This window comes from Acinonyx jubatus, chromosome A2 (assembly GCF_027475565.1).
Source record: "Acinonyx jubatus isolate Ajub_Pintada_27869175 chromosome A2, VMU_Ajub_asm_v1.0, whole genome shotgun sequence".
NCBI lineage: Eukaryota > Metazoa > Chordata > Mammalia > Carnivora > Felidae > Acinonyx > Acinonyx jubatus.
In genome coordinates this window covers 53,080,711-53,103,297 of record NC_069383.1, presented here as the reverse complement: position 1 = coordinate 53,103,297, position 22,587 = coordinate 53,080,711, and the positions used below count along the sequence as shown (strand labels likewise).

Below are 22,587 nucleotides of genomic sequence, written 5' to 3'. Positions count from 1 at the left end.
GCTTTTACTTATTCTCTAATTCCTTATTTCATGGTTATAATACCTTATTCTGAAGTAGCATTATAGTGCCTTTCATGTTTATCTTGTCTGCATTTTCTGTATTACCTTTGAATTTTGTTTTTCTGTTTTTGTTGTTGGAAGCTTTTCTTAATGTGTTATCTGTGAGTCATATTTATAAGACTAAGTTATTAATAAAGCCAATAGCACTGTATATGTGAGTGGGCTCTTGGTTCTTGGCCTGAACTGTAGGGTAATCAGTGTAAACACACGTTTTTTTGTTTTATTTTTGAGAGAGATAGCAAGCAGGGGAGGGACAGATAGAGAGGGAGACAGAATCCCAAGCAGGCTCCACACCATCAGCACAGTGCCCGATGTGGGGCTTGAATTCACAAACTGAGATCGCGACCTGAGCCGAAATCAAGAGTCGGGTGCTTAACCGACTGAGCCACCCAGGTGCCCCAACACACATTTTGTTTTTAATTGAGGACCCCTCCAATGTTAGTATCTATAAATATTTTCTCAGATAGTTGGACACAGGCATTTGGGAGCTGGGTGGGGAATATTTTGATATGTAGACTTTCACTTAACCCTTGTCATCAGGCTCATACCCTTCTCTGTGTGATTCTCCAAAGACCAGTCATCATATATCCTACTTGGAGAAGGCATGGCAGGTTACTGGACTGTGCAGTAGGGGAAGGAAACCTGACAATTAAAGTGTTGTTTATTCAGAATTTTAAAGCTCTCTTGTTTTCATCCCCACCCCACTTTCTGGGGGTACTTCCTATCTCCCATTATGAATCTTTCCAGGCTTCTGCAAGATAATTTGGCTTGCTTCTCATTGGTGTCTCCTTCCACAACCATCTCTTTTTCTTTTTCTTTTTTTTTAATGTTTTATTTTTGAGAAAGACAGAGCACGAGTGGGGGAGGGGCAGAAAGGGAGACACAGAATCTAAAGCAGGCTCCAGGCTCTGAGCTGTCAGTACAGAGCCCGATGGGGGCTTGAACTCATAAGCTGTGAGATCATGACCTGAGTTGAAGTCAGACACTCAACCAACTGAGCCACCCAGGTGCCCCCACAACCATTTCAGGTTAACATTCTATCTGCTATGTGTCTTCACTTACTGAGTTTCAGGGTTATATAGATCTTCTAGTATTATCAAAGGTAGAGTTTGTTTCTTGCTTCATTGTTGTTTGGGATGGCTTTCAAGAGAAGAAGAGAAAAAGGTCTTAAAACTGGCACATTCAGTCTCCAGTTCTTTTTATTGTTAAGTCTGAATCAGTGTTTTTGTATTATTAACTCTGAATCTAGTGTTAGGGATGTAGTTGGAAATGTCTTCCTTATTCCAAGGTGATTTTTTAATTTCATAAATTCTTGTCTTGTGCACTTAACGGATTTCTTATTTTCTCCTTTTTAAAAAAAATGTTGAAACCTTGTATCCAACTGAAATTTATTTGAATACAGAAGAGTCTATCTTTTTTTCCTCTTTAAATGTCTGGCAAGATGGCCCAATATCATTATTGAATAATTTATCTTTTCCCACTGATTTGAACATCATGAACTAAATTTCTCCTTATCTGTATACACACAAAAATCAGTTTCTCTTCCATTTCATTCTGGTACCTTTTAATTATTGTTGTACCTCATTTAAATTATATGTCCTGGAGAATTTATAATTTTCTTTTTATAAACTCCTACACTTCTTAAAATCTTTTTTTAGATATTTTTGTTGTTGCTGTTGTGAATTGTATTTGCATTTGTCATTACTCATTTCTTTTTAAAACTTGTTCAGTTGATTTCTCTTGCTTTTTCTAGGGATTTAATCTTTTATCTGCAAGCAATGATAATTTTAGATTCTCCCCTCTACTATTTATACCTTTTATTTTGTTACATTGACTGCTTTCAATAGCCTTTTCATGACAGTGTGCAGTTAACTAATAATGATAAATGGCAGCCTTGTATTTTCCTTTCTGGAAATACCTTTAGTCCTAGTGGTGTGGATCTGGGTTCTGACTGTGGTTGGCTGTGTGTGTGTGGTACTAGATGGATATGAGTAGAGTGGGTGTCTATAATTAAGACAGTAGTTTCGTTTTCCTAAACTCTAAACTTTAATAAGCACCCATCAGTTGGTTTTTTTTCTGAGAGTTTGAGGATTTTGGCAAATATTGCTGTAAGTGTTGTTTTATTTTTTTTTTAATTTTTTTTTTCTTTTTTCAACCTTTTTTTAATTTATTTTTGGGACAGAGAGAGACAGAGCATGAACGGGGGAGGGGCAGAGAGAGAGGGAGACACAGAATCGGAAACAGGCTCCAGGCTCTGAGCCATCAGCCCAGAGCCTGACGCGGGGCTCGAACTCACGGACCGCGAGATCGTGACCTGGCTGAAGTCGGACACTTAACCGACTGCGCCACCCAGGCGCCCCTATAAGTGTTGTTTTAAAATTTAGTATGCATATTTAAGCTGTACAGAAAGGTATAAAAACTAATAATGAAAATATTCATGAACTTACCTAGCACCTTGAGAAGTCAGTACAGATGAAGCATCCAATGTGTTCCTCCCCAGTGACGGCTCACATTCTTCTACCTAGGAGGAAACAATAGCCCTGAATATGGTGTTTGATCAGCATGCAGTTCTTTACCATATATATAAGCAACATTTAGTATTGTTTTGCCTATTCCATATATATAAGCAGCATTTAGTATTGTTTTGCCTGTTCCTAAATGCTACATGAATGGTATACTGTATGTATTCTTCAGCAACTTGCTTTTTTTTTTTTTTTTTTTTTTTTTAACGTTTATTTATTTTTGAGACAGAGAGAGACAGAGCATGAACGGGGAAGGGTCAGAGAGAGGGAGACACAGAATCTGAAACAGGCTCCAGGCTCTGAGCTGTCAGCACAGAGCCCGACGCGGGGCTCGAACTCACGGACCGCGAGATCATGACCTGAGCCGAAGTCGGCCACTTAACCGACCGAGCCACCCAGGCGCCCCTGCAACTTGCTTTTAATATACTTTTTTAATGTTTATTCTTGAGGGAGAGAGAGACAGTGAGAGTGGGGGAGGGGCAGAGAGCGAGGGAGACACAGAATCAAACTCATGAGCCATGAGATAATGACCTGAGCTGAAGTCAGACGCTTAACTGACTGAGTCACCCAGGCGCCCCCTGCAACTTGCTTTTAAAAATACTTTCTAATTTCCATTATGTTTTCTCTTGTGACCAATAAATTTAGTAGAAGTATGCTTTTAAATGCCTTTGGTCATGGATTTTTAACTTAATTGCATTGTGGTCTAAGAATGTTATGATCAGATATCAGTTTTTTAATATTTATTGAAAGTTGTCAATATTTGTAAAGTTGTTTTGTATCTTTTATGACTAATTTTTTGGTCTAGTTAATTTATCATTTACTGACAAAGTTGTATTATATTCACCCACTATAGTGGATTTCTCCATTTCTCCTGTAATTCTGTTAATTTTTCTGTTCTTTTTTGAGGGTTCTAAATATGAGTTTAGAAATGTTATCTTCCTGGTGAATGCAACCTTTTATCATTATGTAATGATCTTCTTTTTTCCCTAATAAAGATTGTTGCCTTTCTCTATTTTATCAGATATTTATATAACTAAACCACTTTTTATCTGGTTACTATTTTCTTAGCTTATATTTATGCATTCATTTCTTTTCAAACATTTTGTGTCCTTATATTTTAGTTGGATCTCTTAAAAACAGCATATAGCTTTATTTTCTTTTTTAAACCCTATCTTTTAACAGGTAAATTATATTCCATTTAATTTATTGTAAATACTATTATATTCTTATTTCTAATACCTTATTTTGCACTTTTTGTTCATCCCAATTTTTCTATGCTTTTTTAATCTCCTTTTGGGTTGAGGTTTATTCCCTTCATTTTTTCCTTCTACTGTTAGAGAAGTTTTATATTTTGTATCAATCTTTTTAATAGTTATGCTTTATATTTTAATATGTGTACCTTAAACATTAATATTTCTACCTGCTTCCAGGGGCACCTGGGTGGCTTAGTTAGTTGAGCTCATCTGACTCTTGATTTCAGCTCAGGTCATGATCTCATGGTTCGTGGGTTTGAGCCCCACATGAGGCTCTGTGGCTGGCAGCACGGAGCCTGCTTGGGATTTCTCTCTCCCTCTCTCTCTGCCCTCTCCCATTCGCACTGTCTCTGTCTCTCAAAATAGATGAATAAACTTAAAATATATATCTTTCAGGGCACCTGGGTGGTGCATTCAGTTAAGCATCCAACTCTTGGTCGCAGCTCAGGTCATGATCTCACAGTTTGAGAATAAGAGCCCCACATTGGGCTCTGCTCTGATGGTGAGGAGCCTGCTTGGGATTCTGTCTCTCCTTCTCCATGCCCCTCCCTTGCTTGTGCATGTGCACAATGTGCACTCTCTCTCTCTCAAAATGAAAAAATAAACATAGATAGATTGATTTCTGCCCTTCTCTAGAAGAAAACAAGGGTCTTAGGACATTTTAATTCAGTGTATCTCTTTAGGTGTTTTGTTCTGTATTTTAGTTCTTTTTTTTTTTTTTTAACTTTCCACGTGGGACATTATAATTTTTTTTATAATTTTTAAAAAATATAGTGAGTGTTTAGATATATACATGTTTACCAGTTTCTTTGCCCACCATTTCTTGTACCTTAGACCTTCCTTCTGAGATTATTTTCCATATTTCTACATTTATGGTCTGATTGTAATAGCCATTGTAAATGATTATCTGGAAATGTCTTTTTATTCATCCTATTCTTAAATGAAAGGTTAAGTGGGCGTATAATTCTAGATTGAATACTTGAAGGTGTTATTTCACCCTGCATCATTACTGTTGATCCCTGCTATTAGTCTAGTTGTCATTCTTTGTAGATGATCTGAATTTTTTCTGTGGCTTTTTACAAGAGCTTTTATTTATTTGTGGTGTTTAGCACCAAATGTGTATGGGTGTTTATTTCTTTAGTTTATCCTGCGTGGTATTTGTTTTGTTTCCTGAGTCCAATGATCTGTGTTTTTCATCATTTGGAAAATTCTCAGCCATTTTTTTCTTCAAATAATGCCACAGCTTCAGGAATTCTTCAGTTAGAAATGTTGGCAGGTCTTGCCTTTGTGATTTCTAAACTTTCCATTCATCTTTGTCTCGTTGTGTTGCATTTGGGGTAATCCTTCAAGTCTGTATTCCAGTTCACTGATTCTTTCATCTATTTCTATTCTAGTCAGTTAACTTATCCTTTCAGTTTTGAATATTACTTGATATTTCTTTTTTTTCATAGCAGCCTGGTCATTTTCAGTGGCCTTTCTTTGCTCATGTTTTCAGTTCTTTTATTTCTGTAAACACCTTAAATATAGTTATTTTATGTTTTATGTTTGATGATACCAATATGTGAAGTCTTTGAAGACCAGATACTGCTATTTGTTGCTTGTTTTGACTCATTTCTGGTTGCTTAATTCCTTATGTGTTTTGTGATTTTTGTATTGTGAGCTTATATTTGTTTGATATTAATCTCCAAGAATATGGGGAGACCTGGGTTGTATTCCTGTGAGTCTTCCCTGCTCACCTCAAGAGGAGAATAGTATTTGCTTTTGCCAAGTGCCCTGGGGCACAAAAATCCAAGACTACTTTGAATTTTTCTTGGCTTACAGTTTCCTAGATTTACAGATAGGTAAATTCAAACCTCAGCCTTTACAAGGGCAGGGCCATCATTATAAATTCTTTGTATAGAATTTATAAAGGAAAGGAATCTTTACCTCTACCTGGAGCTGAAATTTAAATAGGCAAAGTATTATTTCCCCATTCTGCCATAAGGCAGCTTAGTTTTTTGGCATTTTGTTTTGTTTTGTTTTGGCTCATCTTTTCATTAAAGGTATAACAAGTCCAAGTGAATTGGCTTTAGGCAAAGATCTCAGTTCCAACACCTTACTTGTATAAATCTAAGACCTTCTCTTCCTCATACAGCCAATAAAATAAATTTCTATGTTTCCGATATTATCAAAAGCCCTCAGAGTTGCTCCAGGGTCTCTAAATGCTTACCATTCTAGTGTTTAGTTTTCTCATTTTTCACCCTCTGATCTTGGCTGTGCATTTTTTTTGTCACTTTAACTATTTTATTTTATTTTATTTTATTTTATTTTATTTTATTTTACTCTTTACTCTTTTTACTCTTTACTTTTTATTTTACTTTAAGTAATCTTAAGTAAGCCCAACATGGGGCTCAAACCCACAACCCAAAGATCAAGTTGTATGCCCTACCGACAAGCAAGCCAGGTGCCCCTTAGCAATGCATTTAAAACATAAAACGATGTTTTAACATTTATTATTTCCAGCATTAAAGTTATTTTGTTTTTGTGGAAGTCTAAACTGTCATGCTGCTGTAAGTAGAAGTTAAGCTTATTCTTTGAAGAGGCCTGAAATGTGCAGGCAATGACTGTAATATGCTAAGTTAAGTATACTAATGCTAACTCTCCTGGGCTCTTGAATTCCCAGTCATCCTAAACCAAAAACCACATGGATAGTATCCACAAATGGGACCAACTGTAAGATTTCAATTAATGTGATGATCAAGAAAGCCTCTCATAGAAGGTAGCTGGAACCTACTTTGAACCATTACGTTGTTTTTGGTGCCTTATCTGGACATTTCATTTAAGGTATAGCTGGTTTCAGGCACAAAGTTAAGGAAATAAATGAAGGAGAAAGGAGCATGTTCCCTCCTGCCTAGGACATCTTTCTCAGGAGTGGCATTAAGTTTGAGTGTCCTAGTAATTAAATAGTATCACTTGCCTCTTAATTTGGAAGTTAAGTAAAATTTTCATTAGATTTATCACACTGCTACTACTTAATAATATCGTTATGGCATTAGGTAGGTTGACCCGATATTGTCCCTTAAATTGGAAAAGTATTATGATATATCCATACAGTGGAATGCTTTGTATTTACTAAAAATATTTTAAATGAATATCTAGTAATTTGGAAATTTTTCATAAGTGGTAAAAGCATGAAACAGTATATGGTATACTATCTTTTTGTTAAATGAAAATAAGGAATTTTTAAAAGACTACGAATATTTTGATCCAGTTAAAGTGTGAAGAGAAAAAAGAGAAGAGGGTATAAGTTAGGGACATATCTTTATGAATACCTACATTTAAGCAGTGGTAGAAGGAAAAGAACCAGGAAAGGAGAATTTATTAAACTGCTTGAACCAAAGGATGGTATCTTGAAAACCAAGGTATAGAGAGAATTTTAAGAAGTACAGCATAGGTGCCCATTAGTCTCTTAAGTTCATAAAGATGAAAGAAAAAATTGGGACCAAAAAGATACCTTTAGATTAGGGCTTTCACCTTTTGGATTTCACACATGTTAATATTAGATTTTTTGTCATGCCTCCATTCCCACACCGTGTGTTATATTTCTGGTTTCATTGGATAAAGCACTGCACCTGTTTCTTCATACATGATGTGAGCTGTTAAAGACAACTAGACAATCTCATTCAAGTACATACAGTATTTAGTTCCTATGTGGATTCTGAATTGATTTAGAAACAGGATGGCAGGATTATTCTGGAAATCCAACCAAGTGTAGGGATTCCAGAAAGCCAATCAAGGCTCTGTTATTTATTAGATTATTAGATATTTATTAGATTATTAGATTTATTAGATTAGATTTATTAGATTAGATTAGATTAGATTTATTAGATTATTAGATATTTATTAGATTTTTTTTCTTTTTTAAAAATAAAGACAGTAGGTTATTCTAAAATTCCCTGACTAATACAAGCAGCTGAGACTCTTCTAGGCTTTGGGACCTGGGCAGAGCTAAATGGAGGAAAGAAGACCTCAAACCTCCCTTCTTCAGATCATTAATTACCTTCCTAACATCTGCCTTAGCACTGTCTTTTCAAAGCGGAAGCAAAATAGCACAGTCAAAGCCACTGCAAGGGCCAGACCAACTTCTTACTCAAAATTTGCAAGTGACAATACCTGACTCTCAAGGGAATAACTCCCAAAGCAATAAGCCTAAAGAGCAAAGAGCTCCCCAGGAAAGATGTCAGAGTATTTGTTTCTAGCCCTGTCCTTGTAGAGAAAAAGCCTACCAGTAAAGCCCCAGCTTATGCTTCCTACAGAGGTCAACACAGTTGGCCACAGTCAGCCACTTTTACCCAGTGGCCTGTTGTTTGCAAACCATTACCTCCTGTCCCTCTCCTTCCTTGCTACCTGTCTTCTCTTGTTGGGAGTATCCACAGTACACTTGTGCCTGTGTGGAGCCCTCCTAGAGCAGTAGCTCTTAAATTCCAGCATTTCTGATTTACAAAGTCTGGGGTCAAGTACAGTAATTTGTATTTTTAACAAGTTTCCAGGCGCTGCTGCTACTAGTGATGGTCAGGCAAGAACCACTATCTCAGACCAGGAACAGGAGGGCTGAAGAGGAGGTCAGCAAACTACACTCCACAGGCTAAAGCTAGCCCTGAGCTAAAAGGATTATAAAAACAAACAAATGGAGAGTATGTGACAAAAACCATCTGTGGCTCGCAAAGCCTAAAATATTTACTATCTGGCCCTTTCCAGAAAAAGTTTGCTGACCCCTGACCTAGAGCATGTGCCAGAGCCTTGGCTGCAAAGGTCTCCTGCCGTTCCAATACAAAGTGCTTCTACTCAAACTCTGAAATGAAGGAGGTGCTAAATATTGATTTTCATTCCCTCACAAACTTCTCCAACCTGTCTCTTTTTATTTGAAAGCCCAGCACAGCATCATGAACAAAGTGTTTTGCATGTGTTAAGAATTGTTGACATTATTTTGTCTTTGGATCTATAATACTGCACGTCATACATAATTCAAAAAGATACAAAAGGGTATATAGTGAAAAGTCTGTCCCCTATCCCCTTGTTCCCTCATGCGGGAGGTTACTTGAGTCTGCATACACATTTACGTACATATACTTGTATAAATTATATAACTGTGTATATATGCATAAAACGTACATTTTAAAACACAAATGGTATCACGCTGTGTACTCTGCTACATATTGCTTTTTTTTTTTATTCCATGTTAGTTTTGGGAGATTATTCCATGGGTACATATTCCCTTTTTCATTTTTCTTAACAGCCACATACAATACTCCATCATATGGATATACAGTAATTTTTAACCACTTTCCTAACTGAACTTTAGGTTGATAAACTCCTGGAAGAATTAAGAAGAATCATTGACTATAAAGAGTGTGTGCATTTGTAATTTCGGTGGATCACACTATTGCCTTCCAAATAGTAGTACCTGTTCACATCCCCCAACCCCCCCCGCCCCAGCACTGTATAGAAGGCAGCATGTGCTTCCCCACACCTATATTCTACCCTGTGTCCAGACAGTTTGATCTTGGCCAGTTTGATAAGTGAAAAAGTATGATTTAATTTGCATTTCTCTAATTGAGCACTTCAGCGTCTTTTTGTATGTTTAAGAGTTAGTATATTTAAGTAGTTCTTTTTCTGTGAACTGTGTTCAGTTACTTAATGGAATTTTCTGTTAGTAACTGGTCTTAATCTTGTTAACGGTATCTTTTCAATATTTGTCCCTTTTGTTGATAAATATTTTCTTAGTTTGTCATTGTCTTGGTTTTTTTTTTCTTTCTGCCATGCAGCAATTTAACTTAAAATTTTATGTAGTTAAGTCAGTTTTTTTAGTTTTTTGTTATTTTTTTTCATGGCTTCTGTGTTTTCTGCCTTAGCTTTTCCACTTGGGGCCTATTTTTAAAAAAGAATACTGTTGTATTTTTCTCTTAGTACATTTATGAGATTTTTTGCATATTCAGGTATTCTTTTGATTTGGAACTTAGAATAAATTATGAGGTAGGGGTATAACTTTTTCCTTTTTTTTTTTTTACATTTATTTAATTTTTACATTTATTTATTTTTGAGAGACCGAGCACAAGTGGGGGAGGGGTAGAGAGAAAGAGACAGAATCTGAAGCAAGCTCCAGGCTCCGAGCTGTCAGCACAGAGCCCGACATGGGGCTCGAACTCACAAACCGTGAGCTCATGACCTGAGCCGAAGTCCGACACTTAATTGACTGAGCCACCCAGGCGCCCCATAACTTTTTTCTTTATATCATTATCTAACATGATTTATTGAGCAACCCACCTTCCCATGCTGGTTTGAAATAATACCTTAAAAGTTTTTCATTGTTAAATGGCCATTGACAAAATGAAGGAAATGCTAAATGAAAAGGATCAGGTTAGATCACACTACTTCTGAACTGTCATTGCATTTTCAAATCATCTAAGGCATCTACTTTCTCAAAGTGTGTATCTGAATTACCATGGGATTTTGTTAAATACGTAGATTCTGATTCACTAAGCCTAGTAGGTTCTGGGGTTCACTATTTCTGATAAGCTCCCAGATGCTAAAGCTGTTGGTCTTTGAACTACATTTTAAGTGGCAATACTTGTGCCTGGGCCCCTCCAACAGAGTTTTTTACTTTATTCGTCTGTGGTAGTTTCAGAGATTTCCAAGGTGATTCTAATGTACAGTTAGGGTTGAGAACTGATAGATTAGGAGTTCTAAATTTCAGTAACTATTATTTTGGCAAACTATTGCTTGAAGAGCCAGATAATTACCTGGTGTAAAGTAAGTGAGTTTGGCGTTCTTAGCCTAATCGTGATTGCTGAGAATAATAAATTGGTTAGGACTCCAACCCTTACACATTTTCCTACCTTTCCCCCCTCTTCCCTTAACTGCTTTAAAAGGATAATAGAAAAACAGTTACAGAAGTAAAAGCACTATTATATTTGGTTATTTCCTTTTCAAAGCATTAAAGTGCCTAAAGTTTTTGAAAAGTTGCTATATGTTTTTCCACAGGTGGAATGAGGTATCATCTGCTGTCTCCAGAGGATCGAGAGGAATTGGTAGAAGGCACAAGGCCCAGAAGAAAGAAACATGACTACCGCATCGCCCTGTTTGGAGGCTCCCAGCCACAATCTTGTAGATATTTTAACCCAAAGGTAACTGATTTTTATTGTTTTTGTTTTTGAAAGCTCAGAGCACATAAACACTCATCTGCCACTAGTAATAATCATACGTTTAGAGAAGTTACAGTTTGTGTTGTTCTTTCACGTATCTTTTGATATACACAGTTGTCTTCTTTAACAAATAAAGAAATTGAGGCTACTCAGATTTTAAATGTTTCAGTAATTGCTCTGGAATGCAGTGTAGTAACCACTGTATCAAAGAAAATGGAAAACTAGTTCTCCTATCTTACCTCATTTTGTTACTAACCCCTTGCATTCATTACGACTCCTTGTTTCCTTTAGGTGCTATTTTCAATGACAATATGGTTCTGGAGCTGTATGTGGGTTGTTGTTGTTGTTGTTGTTGTTGTTTTTACTTTAGTAATTATGTTTTAGTGTAAATTAATACATACTCATTCTGGAAAATTTGAAAACCTAGAAAATCACAAAGAAAACAGATAAAGTTACCTTTAACTATGGAAATAATTATCAATTTTAATGTGTTTTCCAGTACATGTTATACCATTTGGACCAGCAGAACCTGAGTCATAGGTCTAGAAATACAATTTTTAATAGACTATTAATTATAACCTTGAGAAAGGCCACTTACATTTCTACCCCTCATTTCTTAGTCTTGTATGTTGTGGCTATGGAAGGGATAATACCATATTCTGTTAGTACTAAATGTGTTGCTGGGGCAGAGCAAATATCACAGTCCTAAAATATAACACCCCAACCTTGCAAGGTGGTACCCATAACTGGTGTTGAATCTAAGCATATAATGGTCTCTTTATTATTTGGTTGGCCCATTTTTGGTTGATGATAGATACCTGATAAGTCCAGAGCATCCTCTTGACATCAGGATGCTTATCTGATACTTGTTTCTTTGGAGGCAGTCTATGTCATACTGTAGTAGTGATGTACAAAGCATTTGTAATATGGTGATGTTGTCAAGTGTACAAGAGAGAGTAAAGTCCAAGCCAAGTCCAAAGTATTAGTTCCAATGAGGGCAGAGCATTGTCCCTTTAACAGTGGAGGGGTCCCAGTGCAGTTAGCCTGGTATTAGATAACTAACTGGTTCCCACAAGGTTTGGTAACAAATCAAGGGTTTAGGATTGACCAATATTCCTGACAAAGTGGGAGCTGACTAGTGGATAGCCACATTGGCCTTAGGGCGGGAAAGTATGTTAGCTTCCACAGCTGCTAGCGTATGCAGCCTCTGTCATTGACCCTGTGGTCACTCATAAGCCCATTGAGCACAAGCATCAGATTGAAAAGGGAAGGTATAGATGGCAGTCCTATCCATGTAATTATTAAGAGACTATACTGGTGGGCGCTCTGTTAAGAATTCATATGGGATGCAAGTTTGTGTCCTTTCTAGAGGGCCATCTACATTATCCTTCTTCGAATCTTTCTGTCAACAGTCTTACATTGTTGCTTATTTCAGGTGTGCATCCATCTGGGTGAACCATTAGCTACTGTCAAGAATTGATAAAAACTGACCTTAGCCTGTCTCTCCTGAAGGGCATAATGGAAAATAAAAGGAACTACTTGAAATTCTGCCAAATCAGAAGGTTTCTTCTGAATTGTCCTTTAGTACCATTTTTGAAGGGACTAAACTGCTTTAGCAGTCCCCTCTTGGCTAGTACTATCACAAATGATCCAAGCTCAGGTCTTTCAAATTTATCAGTTGATTTATCAGGGACCACCTCCGCAAAGACATAACCCTGGTCGAAGGAGAAGACCTCCTAGGAAGGAGTTGTGATTCGTCCTTTCAGGTATTCTGTGCCTTTGGGACCTCCATAAGTGCAGGGTTATGTTTACAAACCAAATGATTGGTCAAAGGCATGCTATTTGTGATTTGATAGATCAGGTAAAATGGTTCAAAACAGGTTAATGATATGGTCAACCTGGTTTCCTTTGGTGTCAGACATTTGCTGTCTGTCACAACCTAGTGGCCAGCCAGGAGCTATGTACTGAAAAAAAAATGGGTTGGCCTTGCTCCAGAATCCCAGGGGCATGCTCCATGATCATACTGGAACATGCCCCAAGCTATAAGCAGCACACTGGTCAGTACATTGATGCCCCAGGATCACAAAGTAACCTGAGCAGCCAAGCCATTCTACTATAGCCTGTCCTACTTAGAAGGTTGTCTCCTGCTCTAGCTTTCACTTGCAACTGGCAGCTTTTTGGTTTACCCTATAAACATATAAAAGTGGGACACTCAGTTACAGGATCTGTTCCATCTGTAGTATGTAGGAGATACTTGGGGCAGCAAGCTATAGCCTTCGTTTCCAAGGAGCTATACCAACATGCTGTAGATCAGAGCTTAATGAACTTTGTCTATAAAGGACTTCATAATAAATATTTTCAGTTTTGTAGGCTACACAGTCTCTGTCATTAATGGTCAACTCTGATGGTATAGCAGGAAAACAGCCATAAACTACATGAACAAATGGGCATGGGTGTGTTCTTGTTTATTTACAAAAATAGGCAGTGATTTGCCAGCCCAGTTTTGCCATCTGTAGGCCATAGTTTGCCAACCCAGCTCTAGACCTGTGCACATCTTTGAACTTTGTAGTGACTGTATTCTAGGCTAAGCTTCTGTCCTGTCAAGCACTTGTCTTACCACTTCCTGTTCTCCAGAACTGATCAGAATTATGGGCATCAATATAGGAAACCAGGGTGTGACAACCTTTGGTAAAGTGAGATAGACCAAGGGTCCTGCAGCTTAGATTATAGCATACAGAGTCCTCTCTTTACTTGAGGTCAGACCATGAAATGATTTTGTTTTCCCTGCCAGCTGAAAAGAAATCCGATCGAATGGTATGGATAGACAGTAACAGAAATACTCATGGCAGAATGTTAGCTATATACCAAGTGTTAGCAGTAGTTTCAATCTGGTCCAGTCAGAAGACCACACATGACCCTGCTGCAACAATTAGAGGCATCAGTCTCGGCAGTTCTACAAAGCAGCAGTTCCTCCTCTGTTTTGGTAGAAAAGGAGGCCTTACCAAAGAAGGCTTTTCCTTCTTACTGTAGTATTTAACACCATAACCCATGAGTAAATATACTGCCAGATAGCAAGAAGACCTCTCCAAGGAGGGAGGGTTGGGTTAGATTGGTTAAACACCATCATGTTTGGACTGTCCCTGTTGGTCTGGTCTCAACTCATCCATCCGTCTCTGGCCCATTCTTCCATCTCCAGATATAGGCTGTATTTTCTTTACTAAAGACATCTGGCTTCCTTTCTCAGAAGACTGGTGTCTGGCAGGTACAACAGGGCTTCATGGCCTATGTGGTACAACCCAGTAAGCACAATGGTGTTGTGCTTAAGTGATTTATACACCTACCCATCTATTTCACACCAGGTAAAGTTAAGACTTCTTGACATTTCACTGTTTCATTGTTTTTTAATTTTTCAGGATCCATTTGAATAAAGAGCAGGAAACTTACAAGTATGATCTTTTTTTTCCAAGCAAAAATTGAAATCATAGGAGTTTATAATTCTATGAACCATGGCTTTCAAGTGTTGATAATAATCCCTTCTTGTTACCCAAAGCCTAACTATAGTATTGATTTTTACAGTTAAAAGCAAAAAACAAAAACAAAAAACCCTAACTATACTTGTGGTGAGCAGAGCATAACATATAGACTTATCAAATCACTATGTCGTACACCTAAAACTAATGTAACATTGTGTGTTAAGTATACTTCAGTTTCTTTAAAAGGAAATGAAACTACATTTTGGTAGAAAATATTTTATGTTAAAGTAGGTGGCTATTTTGATGTATGGAGGGACAAGGAGATCTTAATTTCACTTACGAGGCTGAGCATTGTAGAATGTGGCAAATGTGGAATGACTCATAGCACTTTATTTTTGGTTTGTAGTTCTAACCCTTTCCTTGATTTTTTTTTTTTTTTTTTTTTTTTTACTGGACAGTCAAAAAGAGACACATATTCTATACAAGCCTGAAAGTGAGACTGTAACTCCAGAATTCTCATTCATTGTCTTACTTTGCTCTTATAAATGCCTGATACATACTTAATGTTCTTTCCTGTATTCAACCACAAATTTTTAGGCTTTCAATGGAAAAATTCAAATAATTGAGGAAATAACTACAAATAAAATTATACTCATTCCATCAACTGTCTCTTATGCCCTGAAGCTAACACCATTAGAATTCCACTAAATGTTTATTAAATGTTTCTATTAGAAGTATCACACCCTCCCTTCTTTTTGCTATAAAATTTTATCTTGAAAAACTCACCCATTACTATTATTTGTATATAATATTTTAATATAAGTTGATTAGTCTTTATTATATCTAATATTTAAATAATTGGGAAGGCTGATTTCATTATAAATTATTGTTATTTATCTTGAATCTCCCAAAGTGAACACTATTTCATTATTCAAGTAGATTGCTTAATAAGAAGTACTATACAGAAATTGTATTTTATTGAACTTAACCTTTCATCAGTTAGAATTCAGAAATTCAGATTTGACAGTCATCAAGTGGGCCCCATTTGTGTGTGTGCTATATGCACCAAAAATTATCATTTTCATTGAATTGATCTCCTTTAAAGGAGGGAATTTAAGCAGTATTATTACTTAATTGAATTGTCTAGAATTAAGGTGGTATCCCTATAAACTGTTATCATTAGATATTCCTTGGATATCACTGGTGAGAAGAGGCAAATATTTATATTAATTGCTGACTGAAAAATGATAAAATCTTATTTTTTTCCTGAGTATTGACAGAAAAAGGAGTCTTGGGTTGCTGTATTGAATTGAAATGATCTAATTCTTGTTATGATCCTTTTATAAAGTCTATTGAGTCTTCCTTTCTCCCATCTGTACCTGTTTTTAAAGTTTTCAAGTGCTTAGTGATTACTAAAAAAGTTATTTATGTGTAACTATGCTCTACTCTTTTAGTACTGGTATTCTCAAATTGTAGGATGGGAATGTCTTATGATATTAATGCCTAAATAAAAGTTGACTTAATTGACCAGTTTTTATTTGGACTGTTACTACCGGTAAAATGAGCTCTAAGGGCTTAGAACTTGGTAAAGGTCTTGGCTTGCCACTTCAGTATAGTGGAGAAATAGGAGACCGTGTCCTAGAGAAAAAGGGACTCTGCCTATTCCCTGCCAAAAACAAATAAGGACTAAGACCCAACAAGGTAAGGGCCAGACCCTGTAAATTACAAAGGCAGAAAACCATATCGTGCCGTGTCATATGAAACCATCAGGTTCAGAAGGATTACCCTGAGTACATTTTCTCATTCAGAACTCTGACAGATTCATCACTGAGCTTAGTGTCTGGCCCAATGTGGACACTCAAGTTTGAAAAGATGAATACACCAAGATAACTTTATATAACACTTTACAAGCAGTTTTGTCAGTTTTATAGGACTGGGTTTAAACATAGGTAGCCCCTAAATCAAAAGAAATGAAGTTACCTTCCACTCAGAACACATTTTCCTACTGGAAATATTGTTTGTTATAGGTATCAGTGTGCTTCCCAGTGCTTTTTCTCACAGCATCATAGCCACCTTACCTCTTAAACAGGCCTTCACTGAGGAGACAGTCCCACTCTGTGATCAGGGTGGAAATGGGCAGTTATACATTGCATATTATTTTAAAAGACATGTACACGAAGAAGTGTAAATCTTAAAAAGTTAATAAGGCACATGGGGAACCTAGAAGAGCAGGCTCTTTTGTCAAAGAGCAACTCTTGATCTCAGGGTTGTGAGTTTGAGCCCCACATTGGATGTAGAGATTACTTAAATAAAAAATTAACAAAGCTTGTATGAGAGTGTATCAGTTGTGTTTGCCACCAGCAAAAGAGTGCTGTAGAAGCAGTGCACAGAGGTAAAAGGAAGAGCACTGCTAAAAGGATCAGGAGCGCCCATAGGAACAAAATATCCAAAGTGGGCAGCAGTCATCCCAAGTGGATTGGATCCTGGCTGTGTGCCCAGGGGCCGACATTGTTGGAATGCAAGTGTGGGTCACCCTGGGTATCCCTTCAGCTTCCTTAGTTGTCGTTATAATAGGCATCCAGTGGTAATAAGGTCCTCTGCAGCTTGGGCACAGTAGCTGTTCCGTAAGCTTGTTTGCATGCAGTTTGGTTAGAGAGGCGGTACTCACATTCATATGGAAGAGACTGGAGTACATTCTGAAGTAAATTCTCAGGAGAGTGCTCTTCCTTCCTAAAATGTCTTCTAAAATATTGAGAGCCTCAGTTCTTCTCTTTTCAAGCATCTCCACCACACACTATTTTGTAGTTTTATTCTAAAATCAATCTGACAGCCCCTTGCTGTCACCCTTCAGGGATCTGTTTCTTTTTGTGTTTAGTCACTGCATCTGCAAGAAACCCCAGTGAAGTACAGCTAACCACAGGAGGGATGATACCAGACTCATTCTCTGTAAGCCATAGCTATCATAAATTAACAGATCAATCCCCTAAAAAAGTCTGGGAGAGAGCAGAAATAGAGCTGTAGTTTTATTATTTTGTTTTGTTTCTGTAATAGAGCAGTAGGTATTTGACCAAGGGGTGTAAGGGGGAAGGAATGAGAAAACTAAACATGGTATCTGTGTGTGGTGGTGTTTTAAAGACTCCAGCCATTCTGAAATGAGCCGGGCATGAGTAGTGGGCATATGAACACAGGACTACAGGGATAAGGGTCAGGTTGAGGGTAATCCTCAGAGAAGTAGAAAAATTACCAGTACCATGGCACTAGGAATTTTCTCTTGCCTAATTTGGGTAATTGTTCATATGATGACCCAGAGGCACAGTAAGATCTGTCATCCTAGAAGTATTAAATCACGTCCAAATAGGTTTGCTGTGATTATTTTCTTTGAAAATTGATGATCAGGTTTTAAGAGAAAATTATCCTCAGCGGTTATAAACAACAGAACATATTGTATGGACTATGTCCAGAAGCAGGAAGCAGTTAGAGGCTGAGGTCAGTGAGGAAGCCACTGAACACAGCCAATCAAAAGTCCCAATATGGGATGGACAGTAATGGCCTTGTTGATATGAAGAGCTCCACCTGAGTTGGATTTGTCCATGGAAGCTTCATGGAGGTTTTCTTGAGGGAAACTTACTGGTAGAGTTTGGATAGGAAGAAAGAGAAAAGACAAGAATATATAGAATCCTAAGTATGTTTGCATCTTTTTCGTTTGATAAGTATGGTTATTAAAATTTTTCATGTGAGCTTCCAAAGTATTACTTAGCTGAATGGAATCTAACTTTGTGCTTTAAAAAAAGAAATTAGATGTAGGTGGAAGAACTGAAGGACTAGGCCATTGGTCATTTTTCTTTTGTGATGCCTTTTTTTTTTTTTTTTTTTTGGTTCTTTTTCTTTGTTTTATTTGTTCTGTTGGTTGGTCACTTTTGTTTTGTTTTGTTTTTGTAAATGAAAGCACCTCTTTAGGAGAAAGAGCATTTCAAGTTTAGGGTATATGAACTAAGGCAAATCAGTCTTCAGCTTTCTGGTCTATTAAGAAAGTTTAAATCTTCTCAGCATTTGTGTGAGCATCAGTTATGTTCATTTGACTCCATCTTTTCTTTGACCTTCACTCACTCAGCTTCTCCCTGCCACATCTTTAGGATTCTTCATCTTCCACATTTAAACATAAAAAGGCTTCTCATCTTCCTTTGTTCATCTCCTTTGTCTCTTCACCTTCCCCAACTCTTCCAAACCTCTTGCCCTTGTGCAGCATCTCCCTTACTCTGTCCATCTGAGACAGCAGATGTTCATCCCATCTAGTGAGAACAGTTTATTAAATGAGTCTGTTACTGCATTTCAAGATTTGAGACAGTCATTTAAAGCGTAGTGTGCCTTCCTGTGCCAAGATTTGCAATTCCACGTTAGGGCTGTAAAGGCAGATCTTGTGTTGAAGTAACTGGCAGAGTGCTAGCATAGGGGTGCTTCATGGATTCTCTATGCAAAGCACAAGGGCTGTTATAAAGCCTAACATCCTTCTCAGGGTCCACTTTTGCATTGAGCTTCATTTCATATTTAAATTTCTGAGTAATTCAGGTTTGAGTTTTGTTTTCTGGTGGTATGGTATTCATCTGAGAGTTGAAGGGAAGACATTTTGTGACTTTATAAAGCAGCAGGTTTTTTGTTTTAAAGTCGGCCCCACACCCAGGGTGGAGCCCAATGTGGGGCTTGAACTCATCACCCCCAAGATCAAGATCTGAGCTGAGACTGAGTCTGACACTTAAACCTACTGAGCCACCCAGACACCCAGCAGCAGTTATTCTTAATCAGTAATTCCCTTTCATCAGGTCTCTGCCCTTCCTTCAGGCTCCTTGCTAATTTTAACAATCATTAACAGCTGAGAAATGGCCACTTACATGCTTGTTGTTCCTTATTTATCTCACAGTTTACTACAGCACAGCCATGCCCCACCCACCCCCACCCAGCCCCCACTGTGGAAGCCCTTTCTTCCTAACTACAATGCTGTATTTCTTGAAGAACTTAAATTACAAGAGCGTTTTCTCCTAATGGCTGATTATTTAAATCCCTTTCTGGAGTTTGGAAGGTTAATATGTTCTCAGCAATATTGTGTGACCCTGTTGAAAATAGTGTATTTCAAAATGGGTATGGCCTGAGAAATTACTTGGCATGATCAAATGTTTACTTCTGAAAACCAGAGTGCCCTGGTAAGTGTGCTGTTTGGAAGGAAGGCAGAAAGACTGCTTCTGATCTGTCCTGTAGTTGAAACTCAGCCTCATAGTATAATAGCTATTTATGTGTTTCAGTTCTTAAAACCTGAAATTAATTTTACTTCCACCTTTGTGTTAAAACATTAGCACTATTATAAACATCTGCTCTGAGAAGTTGTTTCCCTTGTATCATACTTTTTCTACCATTTGCCTGATTGATGTATTTACTTTTTGTTTGTTTGTTTGTTTTTAATGTTTATTTTTGAGAGAAAGACAGAGTGCAAGGGAGGGGCAGAGAGAGACGGAGACACAGTCTCCCAAGCAGGCTCCAGGCTGTCAGCACAGAGCCCGACATGGGGCATGAACCCATGGACCACGAGGTCATAAACTGAGACAAAGTCGGACGCTTGACCGACTGAGCCACCCAGGTGCCCCTACTTTTTCTGTTTAAACACATGTAGAAAATTCAAATATAGCAAGATATAAAGGATAAAGCCAAAGCACTCCCAGTATCAAAAGACAGTTCTCAGAAGTTAGTGAATATCATTCCAGTCCTCCCATTTTACATATATGAGATCATACTGTACATGCTATCTTGTAAAAACTATTTTTTACTCTTTCGGCATTTATATTGTGGAAGTATTTTCATATCAGTGAAAATACCATCCTTTCAAAGGGCTACAGAGTGTTCCATCATAGGGATATAATGTAATTTATCTGAAGCTAAGGATATACCAAAATTTGTTTAATGCTTATCTTCTTCATGCACATTTGGCCTAATTCCCATTTTTCCCTGTTAAAATACCCCTGCAGTGAAACATCTTGTATATGCCAACTTCACACTGTACCAATTTTTTCTGGAGAGTAAATTCCTAGGAGAAGAATTGTTCTAGCTAAGGATAAAGACGGAAACTCTTTCAGTTTACCAAAAAAGTAGATAAAAGCTTGGTTCCTAACATCAGGTACTGTTTGTTGGTGGGTCATAGGTTTCCTGTACCTCAGTAGTGCAGCCACCAGAGGCCCAGGGACTAGAGTGACAAGATGCACACTGGAGTCAGTATAAAGACATCACTACAATGAGGAACTGACTCATTGGACTAGGAGCCCCATGCAGCATCTACAGTCTTTGACCTTTAGAAAGTCAAAAATGAAGGTGGTTCAGCTGAATGAGACATTTCCACAAATCTGGCTTATCTCCCAATAAAAACATTCCCATCAGTACGCTAAACCCTCGGCCAAATACCATACAAAGACATGGGGGAAATCACTGTTTTCAGAGAGGCTGTGGTTTTAGTGCTCAATTATTATTTTTCTAAGTGATAAGATATGAAGACTGTGCATGAGGACCTCAGTGGCCCTCTTGCCAACATCTTGATTGGTAGATGAGGGTGGTTCAGGTCCTTTGATGTCAAGTCAAATGCCCACAGTGACTTAGCTAGAAATACAACAGGAATAAGAAGAACCCAGATTATTCCACTCCCAGTCCAGTGTTCTTTCTAGGAGGCCCTATAAGAAGATTTTTAGAGAGCAGGGCAGTGTAGGAGTTAAGAGCACAGCTTTGGAGTCTTGACAGATTGGGACTTAAATCTTGGATTCACTACTTTCTAACGCTGTGATCTTGACATGGTACTTAACTCTCTAAGATATCATCATCTATAAAATAAGCTTATTCCTCATGGAGTTATTGAGGAAATTAAATAAAATGTTTTAAGATATTTCAGCATAGCTCCTGGAAGGGGAGGTGCTTGAAATAAGTCAGATAATGGCTTTACAGAAAGTGCTTACAATTTGGACATTGTAAACTCAGATTAGATTGACTCCTTGAAGTTTCTGCAAGAAATCTTAAGGGTTTTTTTTTCTTTTATTTATTTAATTTTTTTTGCCGTTTTGTTAATTTTGTTTTCCTTTTTTTCTAAGACCCCATCTTTCCTATGTTTGCTTGGTTTCCTCTCAAAATGATCCAAAATAAAATTCTCGAGTCTTAAAAATAAAAAGTATTTCTTTTATTTTGGATTTTGCTTGTCTTGATTGTTAAAATATCTGTGTGTGGTGTCTTTATTTTTTGAAGATTCATGTGTTTTCAGAATGCAGATTGTATAAAATCAGTCCTTACTCTCAAGGAAAACAGCAAGCTGATATTTTTGCCTTGAGGGATTTAGAGAGGCAATTACAGCCTCTCACCTCAAGAAGCATTTCACTGTAGTACCACACTACTGCTGGAAAATCATACAGGACACGATGTAATGGAGTGCTCAGTCATCAAGCCCAGACTTAAGTGTGGTGGGGATTCAGAAAAAGACAGGGAAGCCTACAAAAAGGAAAGAAGCCTTGAGCTTGAAAAAAATCTTGAATGTGGTATATATCACAGCAGAGACAAGAAAGGCTAAGGACAAAGGAAGACAGGATTTTATACACGAGTATATATGTGTGTGGATGCATAAATGAGTGATGTGTCAAAACTTCCTGCTACCTGTGTCTTTTCCAGGCTTTCCAGTTATCCCATTTTCTTATCAGCAGTCAGGCACAGAAACTGCATGAAATTGATACTCAATAAAACTTAACTGAGTTACATTGTTTTTAGAGTAACAGTTCCATGCCCACACATATACAATGTAACTCTAGTGCTATGTATGTGTCTGGACTTACAGGAAAGCTGCATGTCTAACTTGACCTGTAGCCTAGGAGCTCAGAGCCATAAGCAACCCTTCCTCTACCTGCAGGCCCCGGGTTGGGAATGGTCCTATTGCTAGGATAAGACCTGGCATTCCTACCCACAGAGGCTTTAAGTCAGACTTCTAATCTGTATTTTTACCCTCTCTGCTTGCTCTCTCAACTGCACACATTATCTCCTAGGCAGTATAACAAGTTATTAAAGGGCAAACATCAAATCACCTTCTTAG

At 37.6% G+C, this 22,587-nt stretch overlaps 1 protein-coding gene and 1 long non-coding RNA gene across 6 annotated transcripts in view; one reads left to right on the top strand and one right to left on the bottom strand.

Annotated features, from left to right (window-relative positions):
• The window catches only part of LOC128314769 (uncharacterized), a 45,769-nt gene that overhangs the window by 3,988 nt on the left and 19,194 nt on the right, over positions 1-22,587 (bottom strand). The window contains exons 2-3 of the long non-coding RNA XR_008296801.1: positions 2,508-2,581; positions 1,123-1,200 (exon numbers count right to left, since the gene is read on the bottom strand). This is a non-coding gene — a long non-coding RNA (uncharacterized LOC128314769). The remainder of the gene's footprint in view (positions 1-1,122; positions 1,201-2,507; positions 2,582-22,587) is intronic.
• KLHL7 (kelch like family member 7) overlaps positions 1-22,587 on the top strand; it is a 69,524-nt gene that overhangs the window by 34,492 nt on the left and 12,445 nt on the right. For all 5 annotated transcript variants that reach the window (XM_015080514.3, XM_015080490.3, XM_015080499.3 and 2 more), the window contains one exon: positions 10,856-10,998. In XM_015080514.3, the coding sequence (XP_014936000.1) occupies positions 10,856-10,998 (143 nt within the window). The remainder of the gene's footprint in view (positions 1-10,855; positions 10,999-22,587) is intronic.